General features: G+C 41.0%; 1 protein-coding gene across 3 annotated transcripts in view; it reads right to left on the minus strand.

Moving 5' to 3' along the window:
- PPM1H (protein phosphatase, Mg2+/Mn2+ dependent 1H) overlaps positions 1-20,747 on the minus strand; it is a 139,189-nt gene that overhangs the window by 73,142 nt on the left and 45,300 nt on the right. For all 3 annotated transcript variants that reach the window (XM_080592100.1, XM_080592101.1, XM_080592102.1), the window contains exon 2: positions 3,536-3,701. In XM_080592100.1, coding sequence (XP_080448226.1) covers positions 3,536-3,701 — 166 coding nt within the window. The remainder of the gene's footprint in view (positions 1-3,535; positions 3,702-20,747) is intronic.

Here is a 20,747-nt window from a genome sequence, read left to right on the forward strand (position 1 = left end):
AAAAAAACAAAACAAAAACAAAAACAACCAACCACAGTCCACCCTACTACTATTGCACCAAATAAGAAGTACAGATACAAAATGCAATGGAGTAAGTCTTGGGTTCAAATAAAATCGCAATTGGGTGAGCAGCTGCCATCCCATCCACAGAAGAAAGCCTCCTCGTGGCACCGATGGTGTGTTCAGCTACATACGGTAGACAATCAGGCTTGCGTCATACAAAACAAGCACTCCTTCCCATCTTTGTGACACAGAGAAAAACTACAGCACTATTAATTATGTATTTCCATGGTACGATGACAATTAATAATGCATCACGTTAAGTCCTGCCACCTGACCGTCACTATGACAAGACCCTGGCATATGACTCCCATTTCACTCACTGATGGTCTCCAGCGCTCGCCACGGCAGTACCCCTGTTAGGGGGCACCTCAGCCACGTGGGTAGGCCCTGCTGACTTACAGGTTGCCACAGGGCCGCCTGTCCAAAGACCATGTAGCAGTGGGGGAGCAGGACATATTTCCCTTGTGAGCCATGCTTTAAAATAAGCAAGAACCGAATTTTTTTTTTTTTTTTCCCCTCCTTTGGACAAGTACTCAGTAAATCACTTCTCTCATCCCTTCTTTCTCCAAAATTTCTATGAAGTGCTTCACTACTCAGGTATGATTTCAGATCATGCATTACAGGAATGTCCCCAGAAGGCATTTACAGAATTCAGCCCCTGGCTTTCTTACTGAACACTTGCTGGGACGATATCACAACATTCACCGGAGTGTCTCAAGCATGTATTTCTGCATCCTTTTGATACAGAATAGTTGCATCCTCATCATGTTTAACACTGACTCAGATACTCTTTAAAAAATACTTGCTTCCAATGCTAACAATGTTATATGAGGGCAAAATACAATACTATATTTCACAGCATAAAAATACAAAAAAAAAGAAAAGTATAGTAATTATAGAAATAATATTATCATTATTTATAATCTTTTTTTTTTTTTTAATATTTTCAAGTAGCAAAAGGAAGTACCAAGTACCAAGGAAAAACATCCTATCAATTGCTAGTGTAAGACTGCCCTCTAGTAGAGATAACATTCTCCAGAAATATGCTGCCTGCTTTGGGAGAATATATTACAAATTTCTATTCACAAGCTGTGGTCTAATAACATGGCAGAATAGGTTTTACACAGCTAAATAATGAGTGTTACAGCACCTTCAAAGGTCACATAGTAAACAGGAAAATCTGTAGATAAGAACATATAAAAACCAGGATAAGTGGCATGGAAACAGTACTATACTGTACAGATCAGCTGGTTCTTCACTTCAGATGCTATGCACTCTTCTGGTCAAAATGTGTAAGAAATAAAAGAAAGTAAAAAGATTTGAAATAAAAAGGTTTCTCTCATGAAACCTGAAAGGAAGTAGTTATTTATGCCAAAATGGAGATGAAAGGTACAGAATCAAAGTAGGAAATACACTAATAAAGAGAAGAAATTGGAGAAGTCTATGAGCTTTCTCATTACACAGGGCAACGGGATATTTGATAAGGCTAACAATCATTTAGTCTAAAATGAATAAAAAGAGCAGCTTTCAAAAATATGTACTCAGTTTATAGACCCTACCATTACGGTGCCATAACAGTATGATAACCATAATGTTAGATAACATCAGGGCTATTGAAGACATCTTTCCAATAATGAAATAAGTTTTATATTCCTGTATTTTGCATGCAATCTAAACATATTAAGTACTTAATGTTTGGACAAAAATACCTTGTGGGGAAACTGATTAACTGTGCAGTAAAGTATATACAAACCTAGCATGCATTTTTACTCTCTTGGGAAGAAGCATCTGATACTACTCAAAACTGGAAGTTAACTGGACTTGCGAAGCATCACTGTGAACCTTTATGTTCCATGCATGCTCCCAAAATATGAAAACAGAGGCAAATTCAGTACAGCTACATCCACCCATGCCATGGATTCAGAGGTCCCTGATCTGGTTTCCCACAAGCTAGGCCTGGAACTTCAATGAGGCGCTAGAGCAGCGCTAGCGTCCCTACACAGGTCAGGGTCTGCTCCAGGGTCCTTGTAGTGTGCTATGTGCATGACAGCAGTACCTTTGGTGTCAAACAAACCCATCACGTGGACCAAATACATTGTTGCTTATCTTTGTGTGGTTTACACATGTGTATATGTACTGTAGTCAGACACTTGCTTCATTAAAAGCAATTAATGCATACAAAAATTAAATACACTCGTTGGAATCAAGCATTTGTGTAGGTCAATAGCAGAGAGTTGCATGGTCTTTCTAGGACAGACAATTTTTTTTCTGAAGACAGACTATTAAAAATACTTTTTTGCCTTGCGTGTGTGTATGCAAAACTGATTAGTCTCAGATTAGGGCACAATTCTTTATCCTGGAGGGTGTAAATATGTACTTGGAAAAAAACATTGTGACAGTCTGAATTCAATGGGGAATATCAGCACGCAGGAACTAGTACAGATGATTTTAGGAAAGATTTGAAAGAGGAAAGGACAAGACTATTTGCAAACCTCAGTCTGAAGATTTTGCAGCAATAAGGAAGTATGAAACAGAGCAGGGGGAGCACGAGGTGAGGAGGGACACGGTGCAAGAGGAAGTTCTTGTTCCTCAGGACCTCAATGACCCCTGCAGTCATCAGGTGTTCACCAAGCCATGGGGTTTTGGGAAAGAAACTGAAGCAGACTTCTAATTATTATATGGTTTAAAAACAAACAAACAAAAAAAAGAAAAGATGTTCTTATAGTCCAACAGAAGACTAATCAGTACTTAGGGAGAAGCTGTGCTCTCCCAACAGCAGAGAGACAGCATATCCACATTGTCTGACTCCAACATCCAAAATTTAGGGAGTTTACATGTCTGAATCTAACACAGTATCAATCGTTGCTGGAGCCTGAGCCCATGCTAAAGAATGGATGAAATAAGACAGACGAAGAACAGAAGATGATTACCAACAAAGAAGTGCATGATGTACATCACTCTCCACAGAGAGGGCTGCAGTCCATGATCACTGAATTCAGGGTGCTGGAGGACCTTAACCTACCTACATAAACCAAGCTGGTAACACACAATCCTGTTTCAGTAAGAAGAACCCAAATAAAGTCCAACTCTTCATAAAATGGTGCAACCGTATAAACAATGATTCTGTTATGCTTGCAGTGACCTTCACTGGACAAGATAACCACAACCATTAAAGTCAGTATTTCATAGCAGTAAATTTTTCAGGATTATGTTTTCATAAATGAATTATAAAGGAAAATCCAAGGAGTACTCCCTTCTGCATATTTAAACTAATATGCAAGGAGCATTTTTCAGTGAAAAAAAAATCAAGTAGTAGAGCTAAGAAAAATTTAGTTAGGTGTTCTGCATTTACACAGAAATAATATCATGTAACTGGAAACACATGAAACAGTAAACACTTAGAGTTCTTCTTTCGGTGTCCTATCACCACATCCCTTTATTTTTATTTTGTACTTCACAGAAGTCTGCTTACCGAGTTGTCTTTCAGTTGGAGACCTTCTCCGTTCGGCAGTGACGACCTCCGTTTTGTTGAATTCTTGTTTGGTGTAGAATTCGCGCCTCCAGATTTCTTCTTGACAAACAGGACTTCACAGCTGGCTTGATCTTCATTGTGTGTACTCTTCCCTGCATTTATTACCCTAAAGGGAGAAAAAAATCAAAAAAGAAATTAAGGGACATAGTCCAAGTTAGTGAAGCACAGAAGCCTCCAACTGTATCTTATATATGACTCAACAGGTAGTATTGCAAATACCAACTGAATTACAATACCTGACTTTTGTATACACATACACCCACACACATGCATACTTGCTTGTTTCCATACACCTACATTTGGCATAACAAGCATTTCTCACAGAACTATATGAGTAAGAACCAATGGTATCACGAGCGTGTTTTACCCTTAGGCATGACACACTTTTCTTTACAGGGACTACCCGATGGTCATGTCTGACATCATTTATGCCTCCCTGTTGAAACAAGAGATCCCCAGTTGCTTTTCTACAGCAATCTCTGCGATGCTGAATAATGAATCTGTTGGCTGAGGGTGTGTATTTGGTCAAGTTCTGAATCTTGCACAAACAAAATACCTGCTATAAATCTAAGAGTTGTTAGCACTAAAGGTACAAAAGAGAGAGAGGAAAAAAAAGGAACTACTGTTGGTCTGTTTAAAGGACAAGACTTTGCCTTGTATTCCAACAGGCAAATTGCACCACGGCAACACAGAGATGCATGGTGAGACAATAACCAAGACACCATTTGTTTGAGGCGGCGTTTCCAGCACTAGACAACCAGTTTCACGTCAGGCACACAGTGTCTTGAAAAACAACTGCTGCCTCCCCAGAAAGCACAACAGCTTGAAGGCATATCATAACCCTGATGGCAAGTTGAAGACATACGTGAATTCTTGATCTCTAGTGTTTTGATTACAGTAAAATTTTACATAACAAAAAACCTTGATAGAAGTTGTTGGAAAGCAAAGAAAACAAAAATGGAAGGCAGGCCTGCAGGGGACTCTGCATCAGCTTTTCTCTTCTTGCGGAAATGTCAGTTCTGTGTCAGTCTCGTTAAAGATAAAATACTCTTTTGATTTTTTAAGAGCAACATGATACTGTAACATGCAAATGAGCATTTCTTTCTTCAAATAGAAGAAACGTGGTTATACTCTATATGTGCATCCACTACAGTTAAGTGCTTCCAGAAAGTTTCCTTGCAGTGCTGAACATCACACGCTGCAGTCACACAGAAGAGGGGTTTTATTTGCAGTTAACACCTGTATGCATAATGCCACCAGTTGTTTACAAGTATTTCATGTAAATAAACACCAACTGTAGATAAAATCATTTTTGGAAACACAAAGCAGAGATTAAGGAGCCTCTAGTTGGGAGGCAACTGTGCGTGGTTTAACCACGCGCATTCTGTAGTCCTTATCGTTTGAGCAAATGAATGGAGATACTGATAAAAATACTGATGCAATAAGCTTCTAGTTCGAAAACTTGACATATAATCAGAAGTAAAAATACAAATACCAAAGAACTGAAATCAGCTGACCAACACTTCTTTAGTTTGAAAGGCTATGAGCATGATTAGAGTATTGCAGCAGCACAGAAAGAGCAGTTTTACAATAAACACTCTGCTCAACTGACTACTTTCCTTACTGATGATGCTAGCTGTTTTCAATCCTTTTTTTCTTATTAAAAAAAAAAAAAAAAAAGGGAAAAGACAAATTGAGCCAAGAGCTACTCCTTACAAAACCCACTACACTCCTTAGCACTTCTCATTCCTTACAAAAATCCCTGAGGTGCTGGAGCTGCTCTGGTCTCTGAGCTTGGCAATGGACTTCAGGACTTCAATGGCAGGAGATGTTCTAATGCTCAATGGTGTGTTAAGTTACACACAATATGGTATCATTTTACAAAGCTCTTACCAAGAAAATTTGTCAAGGCACTGAATGCATGAGAAAACCTACGAGAACAAAGTGACCTGACAAGCCAGCCTGGCAGGCAGCTGCTGTGGGACACAGCTGGCAGCTGAATCTGTGCATTGAACACCTTGCTAGGAGAGGGCATGGCCAAAAGGAACCCGGCAAGACTGAACACCAAAAACACATGGGGGTTGGGGTGTCAGTATATTGAGGTGGGAGGATTGCGGCTGTGAAAGACAAGTTCCTGCCTACTATTCCAGCTTTTCCAATTATTTCGGAAATAAATTAACCATAACGTCAAAACAGTGCTTATGGGCACTACAGGCAATGCAGGGTCCAGATGATAGGAGGTTCCCCTCTCCTGATATGGGCACTCTTCTGCCCTCACATCCTACTTCATACCCCAGCTTCTGGGAAAGGGCTGCAGAAAGCCCCACGATTTTTAATCTCAACGTTTGACCTACGTGTTTGTAATTACTAACCCTGATGCCTAACACAGAAGCTAGTAACACCTTCTGCTCCAACAGTTCTGTGTCACTGCTGTCTTTCGAAATCATTTTTTCTGTGTAGTTTCTTAAATCCCTCCTTGAGGCACTTCTTTCAACCAGCGTTCCAATGCTGTTTTTACTGTAGTCTGTGAGAGCAAGGAGCAAAGACAAAGTCGTCAGGATAAAAACCACATCTGAACTGCTTAACAAATAACAAAGCAGAACTAACAGGTGTTCATATCTCTAAAAGATAACTTAATCACACATCTTTGAAAATTTTTATGGAAAACCTACCACCCCCCTCCATCAATAGAGGAAATGCCTCAACTTCCTAAGCTTTTCAGTTCCCCTTCATATTTCTTTCTGTCCACCCCCCAAAAATGTTATCCTCCACTAAAGTGAACAAAATGAGATCAAGCATTACCTTATCACACTTAATAAAAGAAACACCCTTCCAAAAAAAATCTCCAACCATGCAGTTGCCCTCACGTCCATTATGTTATGGATGCAAGTAATAAGAAAATGTTAGAGGAAAAAGGGGGAAAAAGAGATAAAGGCCTATAATTCTCTAGCTTTTACTCAGACACACTTTCAAGGATTTTTTTTTCTCTCCCCATAACAGTTCCTGGGGGAACTGTTGAATTAGACCTGTTCATGACCATCAACTCCTTCCCTCCTCTTCCCCATTACCCATTTACCTGTTATCCAATCTTTTATGAAGTTCAACCCAAACAGCATATCTACTTTGGATCAGAAGTCCCTCTTTTTACAGTATTGGCTGTCTCTATGGTGTAAAACACATTGCTCAATAATAAACACACAATCCTATGGCTTAGTCCACGGTACAGTAGTGCTAGCAAAAATACATCCTACTTTGCAAACAGGAGCGTCACGAAACCTGCGCGGCAAGATGGTAGGATTTCATCACATTTACAGAGATACCTTGATAGACACTTCAATACGTTACAGACTGATCTGATTCGCTGAAAGCAAATCCCCCAGATATGAGCCAGCTAGTTTGTCTGGCTCACAATTAGCATTCTGCTGGTACCTCACAAGACCCCAAATCCCATCTGACTGAATGGAGATGTAGGTCACACTGTGCTTCTATTCTTCATTGAACAGAGCTCAAACTCCTGCTGCCAACATCACTGATTACAAAATCCTAAATTTATGTTAAAAGAACAAACCAGGACAGTCAAACAAACCCTGGACAGCTTCTCCGTAACCGTTTCCTAACAAAAACACAACAGCCACATCTTAGGTCTTCTGAAGCATTCTCATTCAGCCCTCTGTTTTTTAAGTTTATATCAATACATTTACGCTGTGGAACACCTTTGGCTGTTTTACTCTTCTCTAAACCATACTCGTTGAGATTGCATTAAGTTGTATTTGCTCCAGCAGAAGCTTCAAGCTATGCTTTAGGAGGACTGTTTTACGCTGGTCTAGATCTCAAACTCTGAAAAAACTTAAATAAGTAGTCCACATACTTTTTTTTTTTTTGTAAACTCAGAAGTCTAGCAAAACTTATGTCTCATATCTTGACAAAAATATCTGGGAAACGCAAACAGTTTAGCAGAAATACTGAATGATGCATAGCTACAGCAGTGTTCATAAAAGTGCTTTTTGAAACTTAAGGACTATGAGAGCTCCAAGACTTCTCCTTGCACCAGGGAGCCACCATGCACCAGGAGAAGCACAGGAACTGACTCCACACCTACTCCAGACTGGCCCCAGCTCACAAATAAAATTCATTACCAGGGCCCTGATCTACCCCTTCAGTCACTGACAACCACTTGCAACCACATGATAAATCCCAAACCCTATCTGCTTCTCTCTACCACAGTTCCTCTCTCCAGTTACTGGGCTGCATCAAAAGAAGCGAGGCCAGCAGGTCAAGGGAGGTGATTCTCCCTCCCTTCTCTACTCTTGTGAGACCCCACCTGGAGCACTGTCTTCAGCTCTGGGGTTCCCAGCATAAGAAGGTCATGGACCTGTTGGTGAGAGTCCAGAGAAGGGCCACAAGGATGCTCAGAGGGCTGGAGCACCTCTCCTATGGGGACAGGCTGAGGGAGCTGGGGTTGTTCAGCCTGGAGAAGAGAAGGCTCCAGGGAGACCTTACAGCGGCCTGCCAGTGCCTGAAGGGGGCCTGCAGGACAGCTGGGGAGGGACTCTTTGTCAGGGGGTGTAGTGATAGGACAAGGGGGAATGGCTTTAAACTAAAAAAGGGGAGATTTAAATTAGATATTCAGAAGAAATTCTTTACTATGAGGATAACGAGGCGCTGGAACAGGTTTCCCAGAGCAGCTGTGGATGCTCCTTCCCTGGAGGTGCTCAAGGCCAGGCTGGATGGGGCTTTGGGCAACCTGGTCTGGTGGGAAGTGTCCCTGCCCATGGCAGGGGGTTGGAGCTGGGTGGGCTTGTCCACTTCTGATAAAGATACAGAAAGCAAAGCCTTAAATAAAAGATGAGTTGATGTTCTCAAGTTACTGCTCTCTTACAGAACGCTTTTCTCTGTAAACTTAGTTTAGAAAAAGCCTTGACTCCACCCAAAAAAAAAAAAGCTGAAAGTCCCATAAGATGTTAAAAAAATACCTACATAAAAAAAGCCCTGCAAAGAATTTATGTCCTTCAAAATAACCCACGCCTTTCGAAAAATAAAATCTTCCAATCACCAAAACATTTTTTTCTACTAACCACATCTTTACCTTTCTTCCCTCAGGATGTTCTCTAACTTCATCATTTATCTAATTAGTAGACACGTAATCCTAAACATCCATTAAACTTTACAACCTGGAACATACTCCTGTCTTCTTCATTATCAGTTTTCAGATTATCAACAATTCTAAAGAGTTATTCTGGGAATAGTTCACTATCCCAGTATTCTGGGAAATTTTTCACTAGGGAAGTAAACAATTCTTTTTCTAGGAATTAATGTCTTTATTCAATAACTACAAGAACTAAGCAATGATACCCAAGAGCTTTTGTTAAGGTTATTTCTTTATTTTCTGTGGATCAAAGTGACTCTCTGCAATTCCAGCATATATAAGTTTCTGAAAAAAATAAATCAATTTGTTAACCCTCAAGCAAATAGAAAAGCTTTTTATACCCTCCTTAAGGCTTATCAAAAAGGAGGTAGACAAACATGGATATATCCATGGGCAGCTCATTGTTTATTTTGATTTTCAGTTTAAGGCTGAGGACTGAGAGTGCAGCAGGTACCCTCAGCACAGAAGTCTGTCCATGGTGCAGCACGACATCCTTCCAGGCTCCAGCAGCTCAGAGGAGCTGCAGCCAGCCTCCTTCCTTACTCCAGCTGGGGTACGCGTGTGTAACACTGCCACCATCAGTGGGACAACAGCTTGCAGCCAACCTAACCAATGACACAGAAGTAGCCCAGGTTAATTAATAGTGTGTCTGTGAACGGCAGACAGTATGTTCCTACAGTTTTCCTATATAATTCCAGTAGTCATCATTTCACTAGAATGAGGATTAAAGATACAAGTACCCTCTTTCATAAACGTGTTGCTGGCTTTTCTCCCCCATCCTCCATACCCACCCTTCTCTTTTTCTTTTTTTTTTTATTTTTTTTTCCCTCCCCACTAATGGATTAGCACTGGAGTGGATGCCACTGCCTTTTTCTGTGACATCTCATTTATAGTCTTAGATTTCCAGGTAGGTGGCTGCTTCCCCCCCCTTCACCCACACAAGATTTATTTCTGCATTGGGAATTGACTTGAAAGAGATTTCATTCTATCTGCTCAAATTCTCCCACAGATGAAAGGAAGCTTTTGAAACAGGCTAAACAATTTCATTCATTCATTACTGTAACTGTGATATTGCTCACATCAAAAACAAAATACCCACTAGTATTGTTTACTGTGGGCAGAAACCAAAGCCATCTATGAATAATTTGTCTGAATCCATGGGGTTACATAAAATCTTTATTTTCTTAAACAAGCTGGAAGTGAATTTTTCGCCAAAAAAGATGAGTCTTGCGATGCTCCAGTGTGAAAATGTTTTTTTGTGTGTGTGTCAGCAATCACACCAATATACAGGGCCAAACCCGCTTTAGGACTGAGCTAGAAGCTATTACACCTGCCAGACTGATAAGGACTAAATATGGGATTAAAATAGGCAAGGTCCAAAAGAATATTTTACATTGAAATATAAGATAGAAGTCAAAAACAACGCCAAAAAAAGTTTTTAAAGTTTCCACAAGTTTGGTGTAAATGAACACAAACTGGTAATGCATGCATGGCACACCACCCACCTACACTTTCCAAAAAGATAAAATACCGTACAGAGCAACTAGAAGCTACAAGGCAGTTTTAGGTCACAGTAGTGGAGCAGGCTCCATGATCACTAAACAGAAAGGGACGAGCAGCAGCTGTGTTAGTAATTAGGATGTAGGAAACGACATGAGTAATGCAATGGTCAGTGAGCCTACAGCAGATGCTGAGCTGGTCTGGTGGGAGGCACATGTGGTTAAGAGTGATCTCACTTCAAGGCTGAGCAATCTCAGCCACGGCTGGAAATAGAAATGCCCAATTCTCCTTCCTCACTCCTCTAAAGGCTATCAGCACTGGATGATAAGAGAATAATAAGAGATGATAAAAGAAAAACAAACAAACAAACAAACAAAAAACTAAGCAAGAGACCTGGAGGATAACCGGGACAAACAACTTCAGGCTGACCAGGGTCCTTCTAACCCGATGTCCACTAACACACTGACTTCCAGCTTTTTCTTTTTGGGAAAACTGTATGTAAAGATATTTCTACAGTATACAGGAAGAAATTACTTTGAAAGTTCTTCACTGATGCTTCTTCTATGAATAGCATACTCAGTCTGGTGAAGTCTGCCTTTAGATGGGTTTATTTGCACAAAATCTGAAGATTTTCATGCATAATTGGATTTTTCTAGATTTTTGTTGTTTGTAACGCAAAAAATGGTCATCACCTTTGGCTACTGTGACAAGTCAGGGACTCAAATTGAAGCAGAAAGCACTGAACAACAAAACAGGTGTGAAAAGAAAACGAACCTTTATACAGGAAAATACTTCAGCGCTGTTCATCAGCATGAGAATTGCTCTTGGGCTTCATTTTACACATTAGGATGGACAACTCCTGAAACTGAAGCACCCAGCTCAATGTTCAGAAGTCATGCTATATGCACATCGTGATAGTGACTTCTGAATGTTGTTCCCAACCACTTTGCCACACATGACTTGTTAATTCAGCCTTGAAGGGTATTACTGAGAGTTCACTGACGAACAACACTTGGCTTTTGGCTTCGCACCGAGAAACAGCTCTGTGGATAGTAGTTTTGAGCTGTATTTTGATGAGAAACATCTTTGGCTCAATTCTTCAGCCCACACTCAAAGAAAAAACCCAGCTCTTCCCTTCCCTTGGCTCTGACGCAGGGGAACAGCAGCCACTCCTGTGCCTGTTCCCAGGAGCTGTACAAGTCCTTACGGGCACGGGGCTGAGGACAAGCTTGAACACAAGCATTGGTTAAAAAGATGCAGAGGCAGGGACAGCAGCCTGCCCCATACCCCTACAGAAAGGGGCCCTCGGGCCTCACAAATACTTGCTTTGCCTACAAGCCCCACGCTGCTACTACTAAAACAACAGCCCCACAAACAGAACACCCAACCAAATGCTCGATTTGAATTCACAATATTTTATTGTGGCGCATAAGTGAATGTTTGCACATGGCAAGGATGCATGGAGAAAACAAAATACCATTTTTTGGTGATTTCTTTTCTGAAGTTCTACTTGTGAAAGCACATCCCAAATAAACCCTTTCTTCCCTAGAACAATGCCAGTTAGATGCAAATAAAATCTCTCCTTATACTTACCCTGAAGCGAGTTATATGTTTAAAGGACTTCAGTAAATCCCATGCCATTAGGCTACGCTGCTGTAAAGCGCCATCTCAGCTCTCTCAGGGTTAAGAGAAATCACGATAAATGGCTTATGCAAAACTGGTTCAAGCTTCAAAAAAAATTATCTCTCATATTTAGCATGTGTGAAAGTTAACTGCAACAGTTTGGTGGTGACAGTACCAATCCCTTTTATACAGCTGTCAACTTAAATTAGCCCCAAGCTAATCTTGGCAAGTGTGACAGAAAGCGTACACACTTCCACAGATAAGCACCAACGCTTTATTCACAATAACCCTCTACTACAGCTGGTATTGTGAAACCCCTATAACATGAAAGATGTCAATTTGGTAATTTATTCTCTAAAAGTCATTATAGGAAACTCTGTATGTATGCAAGTACACAAATGCAAGTCAAGAAAAAAAAAAGGAAACATTATGTACAGCTTTGTTACCAAGAATCCGTAAGTAGAAAATCAATTCAAAGCCATTCTTATGCTGGTTATTTTTAGGAATAGCTTAGAGAAGACATACACCCTGCTGCTGGAGTTTTACGTCTGTCAATTCTCCTCCAGAGAACATCAAATGGCAGATCTGCAGGAAGTGGCCATGTGCAAACCACACTACAACGAATCTTTGCCACAGAAACATGCCTCAAAAGTCAATCTTTTAGGTCTACTATTTAAATTACTTTTCTAGACCTCATCTTTGAAGCCATTAAGATAAAAGCTTGGTGTGATCAAAGGCAGTTGCAATCCCTGTGAGGTCTCACAACAGGTACGAAGTCAACAGCAGAACCAGCTGACTGCTGCAACTTGTACACAGACCTTTCCATTCCCCTCAGGCCACCGGGGAATTAGAGTCTTGTCAAGATCTGTAGAAAATACATATTAGAAAATGATAAAATATTAGTGTCCCTGCACCCTGCTACACCAAGGAACAGCTTGTATTCAAGAATTATAATTGCAGTTGCACAAATACGAAATATACACTAAGGTAGCGACTGAAATTGGAAGTTCAAGAGTAATTAATTAACCCCTTGACAAGACTGCAAACAAACACTAAACAAAGCTGTACGTGGACTGAAAAGAAAACCCTGCCGAATGCAACAGTTAATTCTGAAAGTTAACAAGGGAGTCAACTTCTCAGGCAAAAGAGGAAAGGTGCACTTTCACACACATCCCCCGTCTTGGCTTTCCCTGTGTAAGCAAACCTCCACATGGCAGCGTGCTGCCCACAGGTACACCTGTGCAGCAATTTTTTTTTTTTTTTAAACCCAAATCAACATATTTCCAGAGCAACACTGAAGAGACAACATGAAGGCAGAAAGAGCGGATGATGTGGAGGACAGGTCCTGCTTAAAGGAACATTTCTGGAGAAAATAAAGGTTATGCAATTGTGTCTGATGAGCTGAGGAATCTAGCAAAGGAAAAAAAAAAAAGAAGAAGAATCATAGCTTAATGCTATCTGTCTGCATGTTATCAAATACTAATCTGTAGCTTCCTTTGGAAAATCCATCCATTCTTCCTTCTTCGGAAACTAACTTTTGCCAGAAAGCAGTACAGAAATTCACAGGGTGACGAGAAATATGGCTGCTCAGACAGGTTTGCCTTCAGCTTCGAGAAAACAAGCCCAGAGCACTTTCACCTTGGTGCTCACCGTTGCAGCAGCTGCACTGAGCCAAGTATTTTTAATCCTCTTAGGTGTCTACACGTGCCTACAGTCACCTACATGTGATGGCTGCTACAAGCATGGTCCCCAGAGGTGAGATCTGTTCAGATGTCCACGGTGCAGACAGCTAAGTCCGAGCTAATCATCCGGACTTTATTTATAAGCAAAGAGAAGGAGGACATCTGGGGGCATGATTCATCTGACCTATTTTAGCTGTTTACATTAACATGAAGTGGCTTTTCCTCTTTGTGGACAATAAAAAAGAGCCTAGACACTTACACAGCAGGTTGCCCATATGATGCGATCAAATGATTCCCACCTTACATGCCTGAGCTTATGTGGCTGGGGGCAGCAAAAAAACGAGACGCCAACTTCTCTTTCAGTAAGTTTCCTTGCTGTTTGAAATGCATTTTCTTAGTAAGAGAAGTCCCGTGGTGTGACTAATAGTGCCACCCAGTGCAGAGAGCCAAGGCTGAAGGAGAGGTGGTAGACAAAGAATCAAATGCAGCAAAAATGATTTTTAAAGTAAAGGCCATGGACATGTTATGAGTTGCCTCAAATCTGGCTCAATAGCTCCTGATGTGACAAGTGAATTTAGCATGGTGCAGCAATTTAAATGCATCTAAAACAGCTGGTGGGATTCTCAAACACAAAGAGAGATAATTGTCAACCTTATTCACAGCAATTAAATCTCTATGGACTGAAATAGAACCTATTGTTCCCAGACACCCTGGGACTGGAGCCAGAAGGAACTTCAGTGGAGCAGGAAGTTGGCAGTTTGGAAAGGGGCAGAAAACTGTGCAATTCTCTGGCATAAGAAAAAAAATCACAAAAAAACCAAACCGACCCCAAAGACAAGCTCAGAGATTTATAGAAAAAGGCTTTCCTCTTGCAAAGTAATAGGGAGACACCAGAAATTAGCACTGAGATAGATGTCAATATGGGCTTATCTCAGTGTGTGCTCCACACAAACGGAAGCGTATCCAGAAATTTCTTCTACTGACTTAAAAGAAGAAAGCTAGAGATTATTACTGCTATATTTAGACACTTGCACAGTGCCCAGATATGTTTCCTCTGGAGTCATCTGAGCACATGATACTTAGACAGACACAAGAAAGCTGGATAACTGTTATTAAAAGGCAACCACTGCCAATACAGAAACAACCATTAATCTGCTCTCAATTCAAAATGATCACGAAGAAGTGGCAAAAGTTTTGTAAATCACTTGCCAAGGACAAAATACCTCCAGAGCAGCATCAAGAGACAGCTATTAGACTGGGAAAGCCACAAAGAGGTGGTGCCCGAACCATACAAGCGATGCACAGGCTGCCACACGTTAATCAACGTGCCCCAAAAAGACCGATGGTTGTGTTGGCTGGGTTGGGGGCTGCAAGGGCAGCAGACAACAAATCTTTCTTAAAGGTAGAAAAGAAAAAAATCCCTCCAAACCATTCAAAGGTGTGCCTCTCCTGACCAAAAACCTGAAGAACTCAGACCAGGGGTGGGCCAGAGCATGTTGCAACCCCAAGTCTTCTGCTCGCTAAGCCTGCATGCAGCTAGCTATCTGCTCCTTTACAGGAAGTATATTAAAATGTAAAAGAAGTTCAGTGTTGACTTTAAGGAATGAAAACCCATCTGCTTAGGCCTCTGACAAAGCGGTCTGATGGAAGAAATGCAAAGCGTAGGCTGAAGGATGTACCAAAGTTCCCTGTGCAGGTTCGCATCCAGCCCTGTGACTAGGCCAGGCTGCTGAAGGCCCTAGGGGCAGCTCGCTGTCACTGCTGACACTTCTGGTCCTGTTCTTGCCTTTCCTCCAGCATGAGATTTTGCCCTCTCCCTGCACCAGGTCTGCCCTTCTGAACCAGAAGCAGCAAACTCTGCACCAGCTCCGTTGTGCAAGCCTCCTCCTGGGTTCCATCTGCATTGCTGCATACAGCTGGCCAACCTCCAGCCCAGGGACCAAGGGACACGGGCTACGCTCTTCATCCTCTCCCAAAACCGAGTCTCTGCATCCACGCTGCCTGTACAAAGCAGCTCCTGGCTCAGCGCTGCCCATGTTGCTCCTGGGTACCATCTGGAAAAACACCAGACTGTGGGCCACAGCCGTGCTGGGGACACAATAAGAAACAAATTTGTGCAAATGCATGACGAGCTCCTAGGCCAACATCGGCTTCAGCAGAGTTTCATAGCACAAACGCTGCTCTGGAAGCCAGAATAAGACCTGCAATGAAAGGCAGTTTTCCTCTGATCTGCAAACTTGGGAATTGCTGCACCGTCTTTTAAGGTCTCCAGTGCTGGACACTGTCAAATGGGATACTCAACTATGCCTTTCCAGCTGAAAAATTCTTGGGAACCTCATGGAAGCAAAAACAAACTCAATTTTTTCTACACAATTTCTCTTGAAGAGACAAACTACCCCACCATTATTTTGCCATATGATCCACCTGATACACAATTCTGCAATAAAAGATGAATACAGATAGATGCCATTATGCATCACAAACACTGTAATTAAAAATCATTAATCTTCAAGATATCTTTCTCCAAAGCTTCAAATGCATTGCATTATTCATTGAAAACACTTCTGTTGCACTCAGGGAAAAATAAAGTTAACCATTCTTCCACAGCGAGAACATTTCATACAGTGACTCTTGTGTAGTGCAGAAGAAGCCCGGGTAGCTTCTGAATTTACTAACTGGGATGTTGTAACCGAGTCCCAGCAATAAAAGGTGAACAGTGAATCAGCGAGTGCCAACCTCGTTGGGAGACAACAGCGCAGCTTCATGGTGTCATGGTGATGGCAGGGTGAGAGCTGCTCCTTTCTTAACACCAGCCTTGCGGATCCCTGGCTTTGGCAGAGATGCTTGAAGCTCCTTTTGATCTTGGGTGGCTCTAAGCCCTGCTCGCAACACCGACCCAACACAGGCGCTGTCCTGGCTGCTGCCTGGCTCTGAACAAACACTCCTGGTGCTGTGCCCCAGCTGCTTCCTCAGGGTTCAGGTAAAGTCCTCCTGGGACTTCAACAGATACAACTACAATGCTACGCTGAGTCATTTTCTTTAAGCTTGCACTGTCTTGGGTTCCTCTACTCCTGCCTGGCCCCTTGGTTAAAGGGGTATGTTGTGGTGAGGCCACATCGCTTCCTCCTAATCCCAAGGATAGCATCAAGCTTTCAGACCCAATTCTTCAACCTTCTCTAGTTGGATCTCATCCACCGTCAAAAAACTTGGTTCTCCTTTCTCATTACTAGGAACTTTCTAATCCTGCAGCATCTTACTTGAAAGGAAGCTGATGGAAGCATCGCCTACTTTCAGCCAACGCTGCCCAAAGACACTGCCAATAAAAAACAAACAAACACGACACTCCCCAGTCCTATGGGTTAATAACCAGCAGTAAACAGAAACTTCATCAGAAACCAACATAAAAATACTACTCTTCAGCTGCTTCTCAAAGTTACCCTCTGGTTCTGCAAGGCTGTCTCCTAATATCGGGTAGTACAGCAGTTTAAGATGCATTACTTCTTGCCTTCAAATATCTTAACACATTGTACAACACATTAGAGCGATATAGCAACCAACAGGTTTTATACATACAGCAAACAGCTACAAAGTAAGAACAAAAAAAAGGAAAACATTTTAAGCATGAGGGGAATTAGCTTAATAATAAAAATATTTTCTTTATATAATACTGCAACTATGCATAACCACTTAATTGTATTGTAACTTACACACAAACACACAAATAAATATATCTTCAAAAAATCTTTAAAATAACTACTGAAGCAGTCAAAACCTTCCATTTTTGTTTTCAATTTCTCACTTCTAACTTGCAAAATCATGATATTAACGTCATTTTCCACCCATTTACCCATCAACCAGCTTAAATTGCCAGCCTTTTCCCACTGAAGTGTATGCATGTGTGCGTGTAAAGTATTTCACTAAGAAAAAGGAGATCCACAGACTCAAACAGACACAAAATACGATCATACCACCTCCTGATTTGTTTTTTTTATAACTGGTTATTGTAACCACACTTACAATAGTCCAATCTTCTTTGGACATATATATATCAATACATTTAAGTGCATACACACACACATTAAACAAAGATAAACCTATCTGGCTAGGACAGATTTTATTTACCAAACAAAGATTAAAAAACCCAATGTCGGCAGTTCTCAGTGATGAAATCAAACACCCCACAGAACACGAGTAATCAGCAGAGCAATTAGAAAAAAAGATTTAAAACACAGAGGAGTTGTACTCTATTGGGAAGAGGAAGTAAAAAAAAAAATAATAAAAAGTTTCCATTCCTCTGAACTATTGATTGTATCAGTAAGTACAAAATGCAATCTTACAAAGGAAACAGCTGTGAGTAATTCACTTCTGAGCAGAACAAATCCACCTTTCCGTGGCTGATGAACAGACGGTGGCTGCAGCGGGGCAAAAGATCCTCGGGCGTCATTACCTTCCTTTACTGAATTGCCTCAGTACAGCTCTGCTGTCCCTGATGTCCCTGCTCTGAAGTACCATTCTGGGGAGAGACAGCACGGAGCAGGTAGAGTAATAATGCACTTTTCTAATAGCAGAACAGCTTCCAAAGGAATTTTACCCTCCTACAGTAGCCCCAGGACCAGACACCTCAGTGTAAATGCCAAAGGAATTGCCCGCTTCCTGCTCACTAGTCTTGTACCGACATTACGGCTTCTGCAATCTCAGTTAATCACATTTTATCACTCGAGCTCAGATAAATACAGCCCCCACATATATAACTCCTTCCCTTCTTGTGAAAGTTTTGGCTGGCACTTCTTTCCTTTTATAAAGTAAAGAGGCTTTTCTAGGAGGTTGGATGCTGAAGGGAAATTGCTTGCCTTTTTTTTTTTTTTCTTTGCAAGCAGTATTTCTGCTTAAGAAGGCATGTTTTTTCAATTATGGTAAAAAAAATGAAATTGTTTAATCCTCTTATTTCCACATGCATGAGAATTTGCACAGTCTTCTGGATTTACTGCACTTTTTAGACCATAACTACCCATTGAATATAAATTGAAGTTCTCCCATAGAGATATCAGTGGGTGGCCATGGGACTAGCATCCCATCTTCTCCAGTTATTTGCACATGCAAAAACTTCACTGCACACTATTTTTTAATCTCTACAACAACAATTCTATTTCCCCCATCTCTAATTTCTCTTCTGCTTACCAGCACAAACTGAACTACACTGAAGCAAAAAAAAAAGAGTCTAAATGCCTAATTAAAACCATCAAACACTCCAGTTGGTAGTTGGCATTACTGTACATCATTTTTTTGCATTTCTTTCCTCAGATAACAGATCTTTGGTCCAATGTGCTGTGAAGCGTAGCAACTAATACCCTCCTAGGATCCTGCATATTTTGAACGTGACCCAAACATGTAGTAGATATTTTCTCTAGGGATGAAACTTAGTGTCCAATTAACATTTTGAGTAGCCTCAATAACTACTGCAATGAACAGTAGGATGATAATTGTATCCATTAGACTTCCACGCTTCAAGCATATTCATCTGCCTATGACTCCACAGTGGCCTTCAGCTGGGCTTTAAATATGATAATAAAAACATTAAGCAAGAACACTGTTGCAGTTGACGCTCAATAGCACATAGAACTTCAAAAATATTCTTGACTAAGAGAATGACTTTTACTCTACACTAACACACAAATCCATTGTTTAGACATGGGAACAATACTCCCCAAAATGTTTAACTATCAGACTTCATTCTTTACAAACCCTCCTCAAAACATGAAGAGGGATATCTTCTGTAAAGAAAAAAAAAAAATCACTTTATTAACAACACGTGAAAGCAAGGAGACGAGGACCACACTCAGCTTATCTGCTTAAGAGTATTTCCTGTATTACCACCTCTCTGTAGGTATTTATGACTTACTGCATTATAATACAGGCAAAATAATGTTCATTTTGAGGGGCTGTTTTGCATAACATTTTTAAGTACACACCGTAAGCTGAGCACTCCTCAACCCATTCTAATTTGGGTCTCCAGCAGCTTAGTAGGGTCTTGATGCTTATCTACTTTCTTTCAGAGTTGCCTGAAAAACAAGTAGCCCACCTTTACATCCATTCTGTGATAGCTGCTTAATCAAAGAGAGGACTATTTCTGTCACCAAGTGAGCAAGGAGACTTTACATCTTGTTAAGTCATAGTGCTTGAAACGCTCTGATCGTAGGTTTAACGGAAGGAAGGAACAGCTCAGAGATATGCACAGAGCTTGGGTCATCTGTGTGTTGTGCTTATTCCTCACCTTTCTGTTCAACACTCACAGCTCTAAATGTCTTTAAAAACAAGTCAAAATCTGTACATAAGCCTGGAGTGTACTAATGGTACAAAAAGCCTTAGCTGCTTACAAGAATAACGAGGTTTACAATTCTTTGGGAGGGCCAAAGTCAGGGCCAGTCCCGTAAGCTCTGTGTCCTGCACCGCAGCCAGGCTTACCAATGACAGACACCTACGGGAGCTTGCACCGGGCAACAACGGGCAGCGCAGTAAATCCCTAGAGGTAACACATGGTAACAAAAGACATCCCAGTTAGCTCAGGTGCTGCAGAATGCAAGTCAGTCCATTTCACTGCCGTAAAATAAGCCTCCAAATAAAGCTTTCTAACATAAAGCTGGTGGAGTAAGGAGGACAGAGCAAGGAATGCTGACTTGAGGAAAGACAGATGAATTCATCTGATAATTAAAAGCATTATTATTATGACTAGGTTTTACAGGTCTTAAAGTGGAAAATAAGTTTTATAGACTAGTACATCTATCAGCATCTGAACAATTAAGAGGAACAGTACTTTGAGTGTTTAATTAGCTTTTGATTTAGAGTACCTCTCTAAACAACTATCTCAGGAACTAGTACAGATTGTGATCTTGCATTTAAAAACATGTATCTTTTCGTTGCTTTTGAAATATATAGTATTAAGCAGAAAATAATTCCTTCCCTCACATCTCTTAGATGAAAGGACTGTAAAAATGCACATTTCTTTCAGGGTCTAAGAGTAAAAAACAGCCCTTTTCACCTACATGAAGGTCATCTAGCCTAGGCGAAGAGACAAAAATATTTCCCTGTGCTGAACTCCCCACAAAACTAGGCAAGACGGCTTTCCCTTATCTGGAGTTTCCCTAGTCTGTGGCGACACCTCTAGATAGGCAGTTTAGCCAAAGATACTCCTGTTAGGAACGTA

This window comes from Anser brachyrhynchus (genome assembly GCF_964034855.1).
Source record: "Anser brachyrhynchus genome assembly, chromosome: 1".
NCBI classification, from domain to species: Eukaryota; Metazoa; Chordata; class Aves; order Anseriformes; family Anatidae; genus Anser; species Anser brachyrhynchus.